The 19,401-nt window shown below is 35.6% G+C and overlaps 1 protein-coding gene across 1 annotated transcript; it reads left to right on the top strand.

Annotated features, from left to right (window-relative positions):
* Positions 1 to 3,563: 3,563 nt before the first annotated feature.
* Positions 3,564 to 5,073, top strand: LOC132628180 (dehydrin COR47-like). Its single transcript, XM_060343928.1, has 2 exons — positions 3,564 to 3,796; positions 4,408 to 5,073. The coding sequence occupies exons 1-2, from the start codon at positions 3,668 to 3,670 to the stop codon at positions 4,846 to 4,848; spliced, it is 570 nt and encodes a 189-aa protein (XP_060199911.1). The 5' UTR covers positions 3,564 to 3,667; the 3' UTR covers positions 4,849 to 5,073.
* Positions 5,074 to 19,401: the final 14,328 nt, after the last annotated feature.

Here is a 19,401-nt window from a genome sequence, read left to right as displayed (position 1 = left end):
AGCATAAGAACTCAACATAGTCAAGCTATTACTCTTTTCCGAATCTGCCGACTCCAGATATAATTTTAGCTACTCCCGAATATGGATAGAGTAGTACTAAAGATTCAAGTTCGCTCATATATTTGATCTGAATGAAGTGATTGATATAGAAGAATAGAAGTAAAAGACTTTAGAGAGGCAGAGAGCTTCTGCTTCAGGACATCTTCCTCTTTAGCTGTGTAATAGTCTATCAATTTAAGCCTCCAAATGTATGTTGTGAGTAGATATCTCTGTTGGGTGGACTCTCTGTAAATATATTGATAAGAGGAAGAGAGAGGGAGATAAAGGACTCCTTTTTTCGTGTTTATGCTTGAGCTTCTGCATTTAACAATGAAGCATATTACGATAGGCTTGTTGGACAATAAGGTATTTTGATGTTGTTCAATCAAGCCTGTTCTGATAGGATTTTTTGTTTTGTTATAATGAACTGAACATAAGAAAAAAAAACAGTTAGAGAAGATGGAAAAATTGACGGAAAGATGTTTTTGGTCACTTTCTTGGAACGTTGGATGTTTTTGGTTCAGTGGCATATTACGACGAAATAATGGAAGTTGTGGTAAAATACGTATTTGGTCAAATATACTCTCTAAAATCTAAGGTGCATCTTTGCTGTAGCTAGTAGCCCATCATAAATTTGACGCAAATGACAGGTGATCCTTTGTCACTACTACCCGTTATTGTCCAAACACTATTACTCATATTTGTTCTTTAAATTTCAACCCTATCATATCCAAATGACTCTGTGTCTCCAATTTTGGCGTTTCTGTTTTTTAAGACAAATTTGATTCGAAATGCTACTTGATTGACTCCTTCCATTTGAGAGAATTACCTTCTTATTCATCAACCAGAGTCATTTCTTTCTTTGTTTTCCATATCGTTTAAATGTAGAGATCTTGCACAAAGTAATCTCTTGACATGACACAAGAATTTGTTATACAACTCGCAAGTCCCAACATCAATATAACGATTACTTAAAGAAAATACCAAATCTAAATGCACACCCTGATTCCAAATGAAACAGAAAAACAAGCAGCTAAAATACGAGGCGTAAAAAGACGTCCAATTCCAACATATCAAAGAAGACGCAGCTTTCCCTAAATCTCACGTTCGGAGCAGCCTAAGAAGTGATACCAATTAAATCTCTTCATAGACTAACTAAAAGACAAATCATCTACGTTCTATGTCACTTAATTCCTACAGCCCTCTAGGAATCCCAATATTTTCACTAACATAAAACCCTGCATGTATATATAATTTCTCAAAGATATCTACACAGTTTCACTCATAGAGCAAAATGAGAAGAAAAACAGAAACCTTATTAAGTAGCCATTTGGCCATAAAAAAAATTCACTTTTTTCCGGAATTTTTTTTCACTTTTTTTACTTTTGGGCGTTTGGCCATAAATATTCGAAATACAACTTGTATTCTGGAATACCCAAAATAAGAAAAACTTGTTTTTTAAATTTTTTTTCCACATTTTTTTACTTTTTTACACTACATTTTATCAAAAACTATAATTTCAAAACTATGGCCAAACATAATTCCAACTTTAAAAATTTCAAAAAAAGTGAATTTGTTTTTTATATTTATGATAAGTATTTTCCTGTTTCTATTAGGTTGTCTAATAATTGTAAGTGGCAATGCAGAATACTTGATAGGAGTGGCAAGCTATGACATGACTGGCCCAGCTGCACAAGTGAACATGATGGGTTATGGTAATTTTGATCAAATTGCTGGCGGCATACATTTTCGGGTTAAAGAGCTAGAACTTTCATTGTTGCTGTCTTACTGATAGTTCATAAGGCCTGTGGTTTGCTTTTGTGAACCTTGGTATTGGTATGGCTTCACAACTTGTGACCATTAAAGCACTTGAGAGACTAAAACCAAGGTACGAATCAAGTTCATGTACTCCACCAAAACCGACGCACTTGTACCTATCCAAACGAGGCCGACGTTATCGGGTCCCACAAGGATAAACTCACACGGCTTCATCGTACGTGTGACAAGTTGATTGGTGGCCTTTCAGTGTCAGTGTAGAGCGCGTCTTCAATTTGACGACATATTACTCGATAGAGACAAATTTAAATAAAATAGGATTAATTCTTTATTAATTTTATAAATAATCACCCTTTCTGAAGCAAGAAAAAAAGGTAGCTGGACACGAGTTGGACTACTATACCTTTTCCTAAATGGGTTGTCATTACCTCTGTCGTGTCGCACACCCTAATAGTCGCGTTATTCCGACAGATGCGCCCAGGTGTCAAATCAACAAGTCGCTTTTACATCCATATTTACTTGGATCAAAATGATCGATCGACATATCAACAGCTACGATACTAATTTATATTTTCATTTGTTCTTTTATCTTTGTCTAATTTTGAAATCACACTAATTCGTTTTTCTTCTATTTATCATGATGACATTGAATTAATTATCCCTTTGTTTGTTTAGTTTAACTCAACCGAAAGTTTAAGAAAATAAACAAGATATTGAATTTTACAATTTTAAATTAAAAATATATATAATGCAATAAAATATAATTTAAATCTTATAATCTTAAATATGTCATATAAGATATTGGAGGGTAAGGAGTAATAAAGAGTTACTCCTTCTGTCTCAATTTATATGATAGATTTTTCTTTTAATATTCTTCCAAAAAGAATGATACATTTCTACGTTAGAAATAATTCAACTTAAAATTTCCTCCTTTTAAAGCCACATAAATATATGTGACTTATTTTAGATCATAAGTTTCAAAAGTCTTTCTTTATTGCTTAAATTCCTTACATATTCAAACTATATCACATAAGTTGAAACGAAAGGAATACTAAATATAAAAAATGACAATTTTTTGGGGATAAACTAAAATGAAAAAATAAGACAACAAATTAAAACGGATGTAACTTTTTTTCATAAATGATCTTTATAGGAGTCGTTTACAAAACAAACGAGCTCAAATGGAAAACTTGAATGTTCAAAAGGTACCACCAATGGGCCCCGACGGATGTTGGCTTGGATTTATGGTTAGATCGAATTCCATTGTTTTGTACTATTATATAAACAGTATGTGCTAAGAATTTACTAAATATTTATAAAAGTTATACTCAGATCTCGATAATTAACACTTGCTATTGTTATCTTAAAATTTTAAATTTATAAAATTTAAATTCTAAATCGTTCACTACATAACCGGTTGAAATCAGGATGTATATTGGACATAATTATATTTTCTCGGATTAGATTTAATTCCCTTAAAATCCAGTAATATTTGTTCACCTGTCACGATAGTAAGGCGAGTATAGAAATTCATGCACGCTTGGAAATGTGAAGAACAAAAAAGGCCAGTCGACGTCGGTTACACTTGGGGTACTTGATTAGGCTTTACTGAATATTATGAGTCCTTTGGACTACTTTTAATTTTTCATATTGAAAAATATTCTAATCCTATGCAAAAAAAATAAAAAAATCTTAATCAGCGTAACGTCCGCGTTGTGATTGCTATAAAAGGCCACTAAGTCTCACGTTTCTACCACATCCAATTCAAGTTTCATTTCAATATCCAAAAAGCTTCGAACTTTCACTTTACCTCTAAAGAGTGGTCATTCTTTGTTGTTTTTGTTTGAAAAAAATGGCTGATCAGCACGAACACAACAAGACCTCAGTTGAAGAGACTGGTGCCAACATGGAGTCTCGTGGTTTGTTTGATTTCCTTGGGAAAAAAGAAGAGGAAAAGCCAACTCATGCTCATGAAGAACAAGTATGTATAAGTAAAAATTAATTTTAACATTGATTATTACAGATTACATATATTTTACGTCCTCCGGCCAGTGTTCAATATCTACTATGTATAAGTAAAAATTAATTTTAATCTTAAATATGCGATGTAATTTTTTACCGATGGACGTTCAGATGAACCCTGGCCCTTATTGGTTCCGCTCCTGCAGCTGAGGAGCGATTATTTAAGCTACGTATTTTTTAATTTTTTAAATTATAAAAATTAATTTTTGTCTTGATCTGAACAATCAGGGCGAGTATCTCTGATCACGTGATATTGCTCTATTTTTATACAACTACAAAAATAAGTAGTTCATTCATTCCTTTTTATGTAACATGATAACGAGGATCAAACTATTGTATAAATTCCTACTTCTTGTAAAATAATTTTTACATAGTTGAAAATTACGTAAATACATATACCATGAAAGTCAAAATGGTTACTCTTAATTTGACTTATTTTAGTTACTAGTTTATTTTTCAAGTTAGGCTTGGTACGAACAAATGATCTATCATCATAGGTTAAGTTAACCTATAATTCAAAGATGTTTTTCATTATCCGTGTACATATAAATTCCTGATTTAATATTGAAGGGCTTGAAGGACAAGATCAAGGACAAAATATCTGGAGAGCACAAGGAAGGGGAGAAAACGGAGAAGGTTGGGGACACGTCAGTTCCTGTTGGAAAGTACGAGGAATCGGAGGAGAAAAAAGGTTTCCTGGACAAAATAAAGGAGAAGTTGCCAGGTGACGGGCAGAAGAGGGCTGAGGAAGTGGCGCCTCCACCACCAGCTGTGGCGGAGCATGAGGCTGATGGTAAGGAGAAGAAGGGATTAATGGACAAAATAAAGGAGAAGTTGCCATGTGACGGGCAGAAGAGGGCTGAGGAAGTGGCGCCTCCACCACCAGCTGTGGCGGAGCATGAGGCTGATGGTAAGGAGAAGAAGGGATTAATGGACAAAATTAATGAGAAATTACCAGGATACCACCCTAAGACTGAAGAAGAAAAGGAAGCTGCTGCTGCCTCTCACTAAAGTTGACAACGTGGGAATGAATGAGTTTATTTGTCGCTTTTTTACTTTTGTGATTGTGCTGCTATATATGATGTTTCGGTTAAAAGCTTTCATTTCAATTCCTTCACTGTTTCTGGATTTTAGGACTGTATTACTATATTAAGTGCATATAGTTGTTTTGTATGTGCTTATGTATAAAGTTTGTTATATATGGATTTGTATGCAAAATGCAGTAGGTTTTGATTATTTTTCACTTCCCGTTTGTTTTTTATAGTTTTATTATAGTTAGAACAAGAAAGCGAACCATTCGTCCCCATTTTATTTGTTAGAATAGTTAATAATTTCAAAATTGAAATTATGTTTGGTTAAAAAAAGGTGTGTTTGACGGTCAAAGCTACACCATAGGAAGTATTTACCTCAAAGTACAAAAAGTTTTTTGTAACCTTCATTCGTTTCGAAAGATATTATACGAAACGTCAAACCTACCACCTGTCCTTTTTTCTTTTCAGGTCCCAGGTTAAATGAAAATATCCTATACTCCCATGTTCTCACTTTAGTACAACTCAAAATTAAACTCCATAAGCAAATGGACAAGGATCCATGAATGGAGATAGGAGCCCACACTAAGAGCCCGTTTGGATTGTCTTATAGGTTGTTGAAAACAGTTTATAGGGAGATCGGAGCCCACACTACGAGCTCGTTTGGATTGGCTTATAAGTTGTTGAAAACAGCTTATATTGAGTGTTTGGCTGATCAATTTAAAGTCATTTTATGCTTAAAATAAGTCTAAAAAAATAATTGACCCGTTTAGCTTAGCTTATCTAAAGCAGCTTATAAATTGGACTACTCCAATTTATTTTTTTATAAGCCCAACTTATATTTTTTTGACATATAAGCCGTTTTTTTAAGTTCATTCAAACAAGCTCTAACTCCTACTTAGATGGTGTTTGGATAGACTTATTTTGACTGTTTATTAATTGTTCTTTTCTCTATTTTGTGGCGTTTAGAAAAGATTAAAAAAAAAATACAACACTTATTTTTAGGATAAAAAATATAAAAATAAGCCAAAAGTTGAGTATTTATTTAACCATTTGCACATTTTTTAAGAAAATACTAACTCTTAGATAAAAATTGATAATTTGACTAAATTGCCTTAATTAAATATGTATTAGGATTAGATGACATTACACTTAGGGACATATCTGAAAAAATATGGTTAATTCTTTCTTGATTTGATAAGTGGACACTTTTTTTTATCCAAAAAAAAAAAGTTAAGTGGAAACTCTTTTTGATTCGGAGAGAGTAGCTTTTCGCTTTTAGCTTATAAGTTACTTTTAAAAAGTCAATCCAAACACCCTCTTACTCAATTTCGGGATCTCAGAGTTCACTTGGCCCCTATTATTTCGCCACGTCTCACGTTCATGTAACCCCCCCCCCCCCCCACCAAATAACTTGTACCAAAAAATTATCCAATCCAAACGAGGCCGACATAATCTGGTCCCACAAGGACAACCTCACACATAGTCATCCTACGTGTGACAATGTTTTTCACCGACGATGTACAGCGTGTCTGTCTTTATGGGCTTGTTCGGTATGGAGGAAAATGTTTTCGTGGAAAATGTGCTCTTGAAAATAAATGAATTCTACTTGTTTTCTTATGTTCGGTTGGGTAGTAAGAAATAAGTGAATTTCTTACTTATATTCTCATGTTCGGTTGGTTAGTAGAAAATATTTTTCGAAAAATACTCCACACAAGCCCCACCAACCCTACCACCCCCCCACACCCCTCCTCCATTACCGACCGCCCACCCCAAGCACTTGCCCTCCACCACCTACCCCCCAAAACAAATCCCACCCCACCCAACCACCACCCTTGGATGCACTTTATCTTCACCCACTACTACCCCACACACCACCGCTCCGCCCAACCCTTCTCAAATTTTCTATTTCATATATTTATTTTACTTTTATAAAATTTTATAACAAATGGGAGAATGTTTTTTACAAGCCCCCACGTCACCCCCAACCACAACCCACTACCGCTTACCACCCCCACCTCCATCTCACAACCACCCACCCTCACTTGCCCCCACCCCACAACCCAGCACCCACTCCAGAACCACCCACCCCACACCAAATTAAACCTCGCAAACTTCTCACTGTTTATAAAAGTAAAATAAAATATAGGAAGTAGACAATTCGTGAGAGGGTAGGGGTTGCGGGGTGGTTAGAAAACCCAAAAGTTAAATTTTTTTTGAGAGAGGGTCGGGGGGTGGGTTGTGAATGTTTTTTTAAAAAAAAATAAATTTTTAGGGTGGTGGATTCGGGGGGGGGGGGGGGGGTGAGGAGAATGAAAAAAAAATTAAAAACTTTCTTTTTTTAAAACAAAAATTTCTTGAGGGTGTGTCGGGTGGGGGTGGGGGGTGGAGTGGCGAGAGTGGTTGGGATTAGGTGGGATGGTGATGGACTGAACGAACATGAGAAAGTTGAAAAATATTTCCTCTGCACCGAACATGTGGACACACCCCACGTATTCTACTTTTTTCTTCATGCGTTTTCATCACACCTGTCGTGTAGCAGAGGGATTGGACTCCTCTCCATTTTCCTTCGCTCCATTTTCCCGAAGTTCTACCTTAGATTAGATACACATGATATAGGTTAGAATTAATGACTAGAATTTAATTGATTAAAACAAAATCCTAACGATGATTTATATAATTAATAACTTATCCATAAATAAATTAAAACATTTTCTCTCTCTTTCTATTTTAATATTCCATTTTTTTCCAACTATGACAACTCTTTAATGGTGATATTTTTCAGAATATAGACAACTCTTTCAGAAATATACCATTATTGATTGAATAATGGGGCCTACATTATGTGAATTAGTAAGCATCATAATTGGAAAAAAAAATAAAAATATCACCAACTGAATAATGGTGTCTATTTCTGCGTAGGGAAAACAAGTGGCAAACAATAATCGGGTAAATCAGAAAAGATATTTTACTGGGTAGAAAAAGTAAAATAGGAAGAGAGAGAAAATATTCTAATATATTTATAGATAAGTTATTAATTATTTAAATCATGGTTAGGGCCTTATTTTAATCAATTAAATCGTAGCCATTAATTCTAATTCATTGCATGTGTCTCTAATCCAAAATAGAATTTGAAAAAAATAGAGAAAAGGAAAATGAAAAGGAGCCCAATTTAGGCTCCCCTCCAGTACAGCTACTGTCCATTTGATCCATTGCACTATTAATCTAATTACACGTGCACACTTTTATATCTGAGAGTCAATATTTGTTTCCCTAAAACATCTAAACCATGGTCAAACCACACTAGTTCTCTCTTTTATCCTTTCCTTATTAGGAGTACGGAAAAGGTTCAGATTTGCCCTTTTACTATACAAAATTATACGGATATGCCCGTCGTTAAAAAGCGGTCTCACATATGCCCTTAACGTTACTTTTTGGGTTATTCATGCCCTTGATTTAGCAGAAACCCGACAAAAATATTGGAGGGCAGATTTATGCATTTTCGCATAGTATAGGGGCATATTTGATCCACTGAAATTCCTAAATATAATGGTAAAAAATAAAAATATGGCACAAAATATCATTGCATTCCAAAACATAAAAAACATTTGCAATTACAATCCATGCATCCACCATTACGTTATATCTAAACGATTAAATGCAACTACAACCATCTTTTAAAGATTGTTTTCACAAACAAGAGCATCATTTTCCCTTTTCAAAATATTTGTTTTACTAATGATGATATCATTTTTATTTTCAATTTGTGATGACCTGGATAGACTTATGACATCTGAAAAACGTCTCTCGCAGTGCTGAAACTTTGATAACAATAATAGAGAGAATATCACATTTTAAGCATTTATACGCTCTTACATAAAATTCAATGTGGTTTGACCCTTTTGCGAATTTCATGCATAACAGAAATTTAGTAGATCTGTAATGACTTGTGATTTTTTTGTAATCTGTAATGACTTAAATTAGACTTGTGATTTTTTTTTTGTGACAGATCTGTAATGAATTTTTTTTTATGTTTATATTTTGTGCGGCAGTTGTTGCATGCATTATCGTGTAGATACTGGGACTAGAAAGACGAAAAATATCCAGAAAAACTATCCAGATCATCAACAAATTGAAAAATAAAAATGATATTATCATTAGTTTTGTGAAAATAATCTTTAAAAGATGATAGTAATTGCATTTGATCTTTTAGTTATATAATTTAGATGTAACGTAATGGTGGATGCATGGATTGTAATTGCAAATGTTTTTTATGTTTTGGAATGCAATGATATTTTGTGTCATATTTTTGTTTTTTTCCATAATATTTAGGAATTTCAGTGGATCAAATATGCCCCTATACTATGCGAAACTGCACAAATCTGCCTTCTAATATTTTTGTCAGGTTTCCATTAGTACTAGTTTTTCTGAAATTACAATTTTGCTGTTAAACTAGATTTTGATAAAAGAAAAGTGTATGGTTTATTTATTTCCTCTGTCCCAATTTATATGGCCCAATTTGGATTTCGAGAGTCAAACAGTTTAATCTTGACCATGAATTCAAGCATGGAATCTTTAAATTTTTTGAAATAAAATTTACGTGTTTGGAAGATACGTAAAAAGCACTATAAGTCACAATAATTGATAATTCAAAATATTTAAAAGATATATAAAAAAATTACGGTCAAAGAAAGACTCGTTTGAATCTCGAAATTGGAAAGGTGTCACGTAAATTGAGACGGAGTGAGTGTTACTTAGTCGCAAGTTTCTTCATTTGCTACACTTAGTGAAGGAGCCATGATTCACAAGTCCGAAACCAAAATGCCCCCAAAAAAATCATTTTGAACTAAAATACCCCAACAAAAAAAATGTTAAAAAAGTACCTTTAGCGCAGTATTTTACTGCGCTATATAAATGTTTCTCTCACCTATAACGCAGTAAAATACTGCACTATAGGACTCCGCCTTAAAACCCATTGGGTTCCACCACTGGTCCCTCCAGTGGTTAAAAACAATTGAAATGCCATTGGAGGGGAAACCGAGGTGGTCCCCACATCCAAAAACGTCATTTTCTATTAAATTTCATCCGGAAAGTTAGGATTCTCGGTATATTCAAGTCAAGGATCAAGATTCTAAGTTCAAATTTTGCGAAAAAGCGGCGTATAACTCGATTAAAATAACTCTACAAAAATTCTTCGATTTAGGTTTTCTACTATGAACTTTTGTTATTATTTTGTTATATACATTATATTCTAAGCATGCTTAACATTTAATCCTTGCTATTTTCCAAAAAAAAAATCATTTTTTTTTTGTTCTTGTTCGGATTGGGCAAACGATTTTTTTTTTGTTTAATTCATTATTTGTTAAATGTTTATGAATTGTTAATTTGTTAAATGTTTATGAATTGTTAATTTGTTATATGTTTATGAGTTGTTAATTTGTTAATTATTTATGAATTTTTAATGAATTATTATTTTGTTAATTGATTATTTGTTAAATATTGATTATGAATTTATTAGTTATTAAATATTGCTTATTAGTTGAAAGAAGTTGATTGGTAATGAATCATTATGTTGTTAACACTTTGTTTGGATGATTGTTATGTATTGTTTTGACATTTATCGTATTGTGTTGTATTGTATAGGACCAAATCAGTGGTTACATAAAATAGGACCTTTCGTCGTTACATAACAATAAAATTAAAGTAACAATCAAAGCAAACATTTTATTTAAACTAACAACATAATATAATACAATAGGTAACAACCGTCCAAACAAGTTGTAAATGATTATGAAATGTTAATCTATATAATTTTAAAAGCGTGAATATATATGTTAAATAAAAAAAGATTATCTTAAAAAGAATAGTTAAAGTTCTTCTTTTCATAAATACATAAGCTAACGAAAAAAATGTTAAGTTTGTACGAAAATATGTGGTCCACGAATATACTCTTTTAGTTTAATTTTATCGTAGTTGTGTTGGTTATTTGGTCAACTAAAAATATATCACATATTCAAAATAGAGTTCCAAACAAATATTACTGCTGAATTTCGATTCCCAAACTAATTAACTTAACAAGTCTTTGCCATCACATAATTCAAAAGTAATTAACTTAAAAATCTTTGTCATCACATATGTGTCCTTACTATCACATATTAAATTTACTGCATACCCCATGTTAATTATTCACAAGATATAATACTACATAATTCACATATTCCCTACAAATTGTTAATTAGTTAATATAATTTATCTTTCATTTCAAGAATAATGACTAATTTAGTTTGTAAATTTTGTCCCGTCTCTCTGCCAAAATACCTATTTTTAAGCTTCTAATATTTTTTGAAAAAATAAAAAAAATATATATTACGTTTACTATAATTATTAGCCTCTTATCAATACCGCTATTGTATCATTCTATCAATTATTATTATTTACCGTATTATTATTATTATTATTATTATTATTATTATTATTATTATTATTCACAATTTTTATCATTTCAGTATTTTTACCAGCTTACGCACACACGTCGCATTTATCTTTGTATAATTAAATAATAGTATTTATCTTACCGGAGATTTTCGGAATATTATTGCACGGCTATTACAACGCTATTTTTTATCTGAGCATTAATGTCTGCATATTTCGTGTCGATCAATATTTTAACACAAGTTACTTAAATAGGTCTCTTATTCAAATTTAGAAGCCAAATTGTTTCTTGCACTCAGTCCGTGTTTTGACTTACCGGGCTCCAAATCAAATCCCGATTGACTCCTAATATTTTTTGGACTAGTCCATATCTCTTATCTCAATTTTTAGAATAATTCGTGTTTTAATTTATTAGCCTATTCTCTTAATACCCGGTCTAAAAATTGACCCAGTCCACAAATGGACCGGGTCTGACTCGTTTACTCAAAATAAGGGGAACCCTTTTAGGGTTTCCCCTCATTTTTCTCTTCCGCCTCATCATCGCCTCTTCTCCACCATCCTCCGCCTCTCCACCTCTCCACCTTCCCGTCAATTATCACCACCATCACCACCATCGTCACCTCTACACCACCATCCTTATCCACCACCGTCTCCACCATCCTCGTCCACCACCACCTCCACTAATCCACTCCGTCGCCACCCCATCACTTCACCCGACATCTCTGACACACCCCACTTCACCACGTGATCCCCACTTCACCACCGATATCCCACTCGCCTCCGACACCCCTGTCACACCACGTGACCACCATCTCCACCACACCCATACCCCCTTCGTGACTCCCACTTCATCACCGACACCCCATCGACATTCCACTCACCTCCGACACCCCATCGACATTCCACTCACCTCCGACATCTCTGTCACACCTTCTCCTCTCCCTTCCCTTCTCCTTCGTTCCCCTCCATTCTCTCTCCCACGCTCCTCTCTGACACCCACCATTCCCCTCTGCCGCTTCTGCCACTTCCACCTTCCTTTGTTCCCCACGCCTCTGCCATTCCCACGTTCCTTTTCCCTCTTCTTCACAAAAAAGAAAACCCTAGCCCAAACCCGAAATCAACCTATAAATATTCGTTTTCATCATCTATTAGAGGGGGATTTTTTGGAGGTTCATGAGATTACCTTCAAGAAACAGAGAAAAATTCGAACTAAGTAGGAGTCGCAACAAATCCCTTAAAAGTTATATCCTTTAACCGCCCATAACCCCCATAAAATTCGAGTTCGATTAATAGTTTTTTTATCTGGTTTTGTTATCAAGTCAAAATATCGAATCAATTTTGTTGTCGTTTATCTTGGTATTATTGCGAATCCGAGCATCGCAAGTTCGAATTTGATAGTGTTCGAAGTAGATCAAAGACTCGGGGCCTCACTTCGCTGCACCCGAAGAAGGTAAATCCCATTCCTTTCCTTTTAATTTTGTATGTTTATGTGTTTGTATGGTTTAGTTAGATGTTCGGCTTAGCTGTAGTAGTAGATGAGTCATTATTACATTTTAGCTTAATTTATATATGTTGTCGGATGTTGTTGTTCATTAGGTTCAAGATGTTCGGCTTATTTGAACATAGTTGGTTTGCATACTGAAAATTCAATATGGTAAATTGTATGGGTTTATTTGGAGTCTCATTCCTAGTTAATCTGGTTAATGACCAGTCTGAGCGCATATAATCTTTCCGTTGTTTATAGTTGTGCATGTTAGCTTAATCAAGTTAAACCTAATCAAAATAAGACCTGGTCAATCTAATATAAATTGGCTAAATAGTCTTTAAAGGAATACAAATATTTAAAACCAATTCTGTCCCTTTTTCTTTTGGATTCTATATTTGAAAGAAAGAAGTTTCAATTTGGTTGAGGTTGCTGTTTCCCTACTATGATTTTGACACTCCCCTGCCTTGAATGAAATTTACTTGCCTGGTTCTTTTTCACGTATGATGCTATCTCCCTGTTGTTTGTATGAAATCAATTAAGTGCTCTCTTCCCTTAGTATGTAAGTCACCTTCCCTTAGTTAAATTCAATAACTGCTCGAGTGTTTCAGACTACTTATGTGATCTGTTTGGCTAGTCATATCTTGTTTCCTGTCTGTAGCTGTATAGGTTGCATCATACATGTTTAAGTTTAGATTAATCCTGTTTATAGTCCTGCACTTGTTCAGCCCCATATTAGATATCAATTTGGGTAGTCATATGCTAGTTAGGTCTATATTGCTTCTATATTCTTCATTTGGTTAGTTCTACATATTAGTTAGTAGTTTGCTAATTATGTGCATATGTTTTCCTTTTGATTGTTCTGCAGTGGTTCATTTTGTTTTGTTTGGGGGTTAGCCATATGCTATTTAGCTTATGGCAGATCAAGTATGGTGTGCCTGCTCCACAATGATTGGTTATAGATTAGTTTAGTTGCTTAATTGTGTCATATTTGTCTAGCTCTGGCTAGCGGGGCATTAGATTATCCCCCCCTGTGGTTCTACTTGGACTCCATAAGACACCTCAGCCTGTTTGAGGGTTTTGTATGAATGATTCTGCATGATCTCCGCAAATGCCATACCTGTTGATCTCCTCTATTGTATTATGCTATGTCTTGAAGCTGGTTTACCTTATGTTTATGTGTCCTTATATTTTTCCATGTACACTTGATTTAATACTGTAAGGAATTGTGCTATTTCCAGCAGTCTTCATTTAGTTTTGAGCTGGAAACTGTTCTGAGTTTGTTTAGACTGAATGATAAGTCTTGATCCCTCAACAAACATTCCTTATTTGTTTTCTTATGCTAATTTGAAGATATATATGGAAGAAAGCTTAATCTTAAATGATCCTAATTTGCCAAGGATGTACTAGTGAACTTGTTTGAAATATGTGCTGGCCTGTAATATATTGGTATTGGCCGTAGCTGCTTAGTTTATATAGGTGTTTGTTTGAGCAGACCATATTGTTTGTTTGTTGTTGCTGTTGTGTTTTGGGTTTGTTCATTTTATTTTCCAACTGATCCAGCCTACCTAAATGTAAAGTATGGATCCTCATGTTTTAACTTTGTGTGAGAAAAGTTGGTGCTATACACTGCTGTTAATCATTTTTTTTTTTTTGATGATTTGATCATGTTTTATGTGTTGTCTATGGTCTGATCTTCCCCAGTTGAATATAATTGTGTTGTCTAGTATGTGGGATCAAGCATACTCACTCAGGCTTATGTTTCAGATTTAATTCATCAATGTTTTAATATGTGCTGTGTGTGCATTACAATGTGTAATATGTGCTATGTGTGCTCACTCAGGTTGCATCTTTGAAACTAAAATGGCATGCTTAATAAGATGTAAAGCTATCTATGCCGTGAGGCTTAATTCATTTGGTTCATTGATTGGTTCCACAATAAGGATGCCAAAATGTGTTTAAGTATTGGGGTCTGTGCCAATATCATGCCCCGAACTATTATTAGGACTTTGTGTTATGGTTATGTCATCCTTATCTGTTATCCTATCTACTGAGTTCCTCATTAAGCTATGTTAGTCTTTTACATTGGCTATGCATCCTTCGCCCAGATGGTTTCATGTCACCTGTTTGTTATTTGCATGTTTGATTTCTCTATGCTACGTAGCTTAACGCCTTTGGCCATTGCATCATGACTGCCTCTTGTATGGGATCTTGTTTCAACATCATAACATAACACTAGTGGCCGCTGGCTGTTTTTCTTCAGTTATTACCAATTCATGTCTTGTGGGAAGTCTACATCAGGTGCTTGTTTAAATCATATATATGTGCCTGAGCTGCAATTGCTTCTCCACAAATTACAATGTCTTGCCTGTAAGGATGTGTACACAAAGGGGCTTTGGTTCTGTATATGTAATAATTGATTTGCATTTGACATGGATACCCTATCTTGCATGCCCCATTTTGACTAGCCTGTTACTGTTTCTGTAGAATTTGCCATTTCATGATTTGTTCTGTTGCTGGGAAATCCTTGTTGGCATCACTTTGAATTCATAAGATTATCCCGGTGGTCTAACTAGCACCTGCAGTCATGTAAAAGTGTTAGGATCTGGGTATTAACGTTAATATATGGCTATATACCTTTATTTGGCTGGGTACCTTTTTTTTATTATCCGAGCATGGTCCCTATAGAAATTTAGGAATAATTATAGTATAAAGGGAAAGGGCTTGACCAATCAGATTAAAAAAATAAGCCCTGGGACCTACCTAAAAGTTGAAACACATATAGGATGCATGTTAGGCTATCAAAAAAGGGAAGGTATACCTGAGATATACTTAAAATATACATAGAATATACACAATCTTACCAATTTGTTTTTGATTTTATATTCTACATGTTTAACTTTATCCATTGATTAGATACTAATTCTTTCCTTTTCATTTTATGCATGACCACCGTATACGAGTCCGAGAGACTCGTCCTCCTCCGCATTTGGTGTTGGGCCAAAAGCCCAACGTAATCTCTCTCCCGTGTCAATCCATCCACAGCAAAATAAAAAGGAATTTCTGGGCTAAGCCCAGTAGCGACAGCAGCAAACAGACCGTAGCAGAACAAAATGGGCTGAGCCCATTTAAATTATCTACTCCTCTATTCATTTTCTGTGCATTTAATTGTATTATGCAACTAACTCTTAGTTTGTTTCGTTTTCTCAGCTTAGATAAATCCTAATAAATTAGCACGTTTAGTTTTAGTAACGGGTAGCTAGTTAATGAGGACTAACAATCAATCCCATAATTTTTATTCCCAATCTTCTTTTCATGATAAGACTATTTATGATGCCTAATATTTATTTATTTGGAATAATTGATTTGCAAGATGTCATGACTATATATTTTTAGTAAAAAGAATCATATTTTATTTCCGTTATCTTAATTCCAAATAATACGATTTATTCAAAGTACAAAATTGCCAAATCTCTTATCAACAGCTATTATTTATGGGAATATTATCATATTTATAAATCTTATATTAAACAGCATTTTATTTTAAAGTTTAGTCACATTTATAAATCTTCTTTAAATGGAATTTTTTATCTTAACAATGCTTATAAGTTTATTTCATGCAAAATTATTACATTTTCTATAAACCTTATTAAATATTATCTTTTATTTAAGGCTTCATCGATATTTTCAATTCATCGATATTTTCAAGTCACATTTAAACTTTAGAATCTTCTCTTATATAAGTTATTATGTTTTTTTTTACGAATATTATTTTTTAACAGCACGATTATACTTTCGCCTAAAATCTTAACAACATTCATAAATCGTATTAAAAAATGGCCTTTAAAGTTCTCCTTTTATACAAATCAGTACATCTTTTTTGTAAATCTTATTTTAACATTATTTTCCTTCAAAACTTTAGCCATATTAAACCATTTTTATAAAATTTAAGCACTGTATTAAATTTAATTAATTAACTTAAGTTTGGTCGGATAACCGTAAGTTAACGGATTCTAAAGGATGCCTAACCCCTTCCCTTTAGGATAATATAGAGCCCTTACCTAGAATCACACTGGTTAAGTAGACTATTAATTGAGGTTTAGTTTAACTTTCCTTTAGTTAATATTTAGGTGTCCTAATTCACCATTAAATTAATTAGGTGGCGACTCCTTAAATAAAATAAAACAGGAATCACCAATACGTCATACTCCCTAAATCTACCCGGTTAAAATGGGGTGTGACACTTACTATCACATATTAAATTTACTGCATACCCCATGTTAATTATTCACAAGATATAATACTACATAATTCACATATTCCCTACAAATTGTTAATTAGTTAATATAATTTATCTTTCATTTCAAGAATAATGACTAATTTAGTTTGTACAGACCGGACTCTTTCATGGATCCGAATGCTCCCCCTAGGCCCGATGTTCCCCCGGCGTCCGATGCTCACCCTGGGCCCGATGATCACTCGAGGCCCGTTGTTCACTCGGGGCCCGCTGATAGATCAGTATTGTCTTTGCAAGACAATCATAGGTCAGAGTTATTAGGGGCCGGTACTATAGGGATATCTATTAGGCTCCGTCCCCGTAGACTGCAGAGAGCGTGGCCTCTTTTACACGAGCACCCCCACACCCTCGCGTGTTGTAGATATTGTTTCGAGGTGGCATCTACCGTTGCGTGTCCGTTAGTCGGGTACAGCATGATTCTGCGCTCATCACGGCCATGGTTGAGCGGTGGAGGCCAGAGACACATACCTTCCATCTTCGCACTGGTGAGGCCACGATTACATTTCAGGATGTGGAGGTCCTCTTTGGATTGTGGGCAGATGCAGAGCCACTACACACTCGGTACGAGCCTCCTCCTGGTCAGATGTGGGCGACAGAGTTGACTAGGCTCACCCACTTCGTGCCTGATGCCGAGGGCCAGATTTCGGGATAGAGTCGGGTTAAGATTAGTGCACTCTGCACTTATTTGGAGGATCTGGATCCGGATGATGACGGCATCCCATAGGACGATGTTGATCGTCATGCCCGTTTGTACCTGCTTATTATATTCAGGGGCATCTTGTTCCCGAACTCATCGAGTTCTTTTGTCAGCTTACGTTATTTGGTTTTCTTGGAGCATCTGGACCGCCTGGGAGACTACAGCTGGGGTGGTGCTGTTTTGGCGTATCATTACAGATGCTTGTGCCGAGAGTCTATTGGTGTTGTAAGAGATGTGTGTGGATTTTTTGCTCTTCTCCAGCTAATATTTTAAGTTTGCCTCCCTTTAATGTAGACAAACCTCTTGAAATGACGACTTAAAAATCGTATTTTCTAATATCGCTTACAGTTATGGGCGTGGGAGAGGATGCTGCCTTTTCAGCCCGTACCTAGGCATCACCTCGAGATTGACATGCCTTATGCGAGGAGGTGGACAACGGGTTTTGACCGGGATGTGGATACACACCACAATATTCTTCCGTTCCGGGACCAGCTTGATCAAATGACGGACGATGCGGTAAAACTGTTTAAATTTACATTATTAATTTAATTAAACATCTTTTCTACTTGGTGATCACTAATTTGTATATATATATTTTATGCAGCTATTTATATGGACGACATACGCTGCTATATTAGATGGTTTGCCGCCCTTCTGTAGGGCAGGTCAGGGGGTTTGGAGGTCGCAGTGTCCATTGATACACCTGGACATCATAGAGGATCACATGCCCGAGCGTGTCTTACTACAGTTTGGGCATACACAGGGTATACCCCCTGATGTCCGTCATGAGCTCCGACACTACCAACGGGACGATCGGGCTGCCGTTGATGATGATTTTCTAGCTTTTATGAATGTCCAGCTCCACCGTTGGGAGAACAGGTTGGACACTTTAGCGGTGGTCGGCTATTTGACTCTCATTGAGCATTACATGCGCTGGTATCATCAGATCACACGCCGATTGATCGGCAACCCAGCTTTGCGTCCCCCTAGGGATATAGGATACTCAACACTCGCGGGGCAGTACGAGGCATTGGTAAGTTTATCGTATTTAGATTTATTTAATTGCATTAATTGTTACGTTTGAAAAATAAACTTTTTTTTTCTGTTAAACACAACTGCACCTGGTGGCCGTACATCGTTTACGCATCTTGGGGTTAGAGCATATGCCTTACCCTGGGCTTGCGGGGATTGACGCAGAGATGGTACGGATATCCGAGGATGGCATCCAGCTGGCAGGCGAGATTAGGTGCACGGAGGAGCTTGTTTCGGAGGCTGAGTATCAGGCAGCGCTAGGAGGAAGGCCAGGTGCTCCCAGAGGAGAAGGTCGTGCTGGCAGAGGATGCCATGCTTCCGGAGGACGTCGTGCGCGTAGAGGACGCGGCGTTGTTGCTAGAGGACCTGGTGGTGGAAGACACCATCTGGTAGATGAGGCGGATGAGGCCGATCCCATTCCAGAGGGTGTTCGCGGTCTAGTCCATCCGCAGCCGTTCCAGGCCAGTGGCAGCTCACCTGGGGACTCACCTACGTTTACGCCGGCGCTCTTACTTGCTGAGATACCCGGGTCTTCATCATAGCCGAGCCAGAATGCATACATGGAGGAGCGTGCTAACGTTGATTGGGTGGCGTT

This window comes from Lycium barbarum, chromosome 2, assembly GCF_019175385.1.
Source record: "Lycium barbarum isolate Lr01 chromosome 2, ASM1917538v2, whole genome shotgun sequence".
Classification (NCBI taxonomy): Eukaryota; Viridiplantae; Streptophyta; class Magnoliopsida; order Solanales; family Solanaceae; genus Lycium; species Lycium barbarum.
The sequence above is the reverse complement of the archived record's forward strand: the minus strand, read 5'-3'. Positions and strand labels throughout refer to the sequence as shown.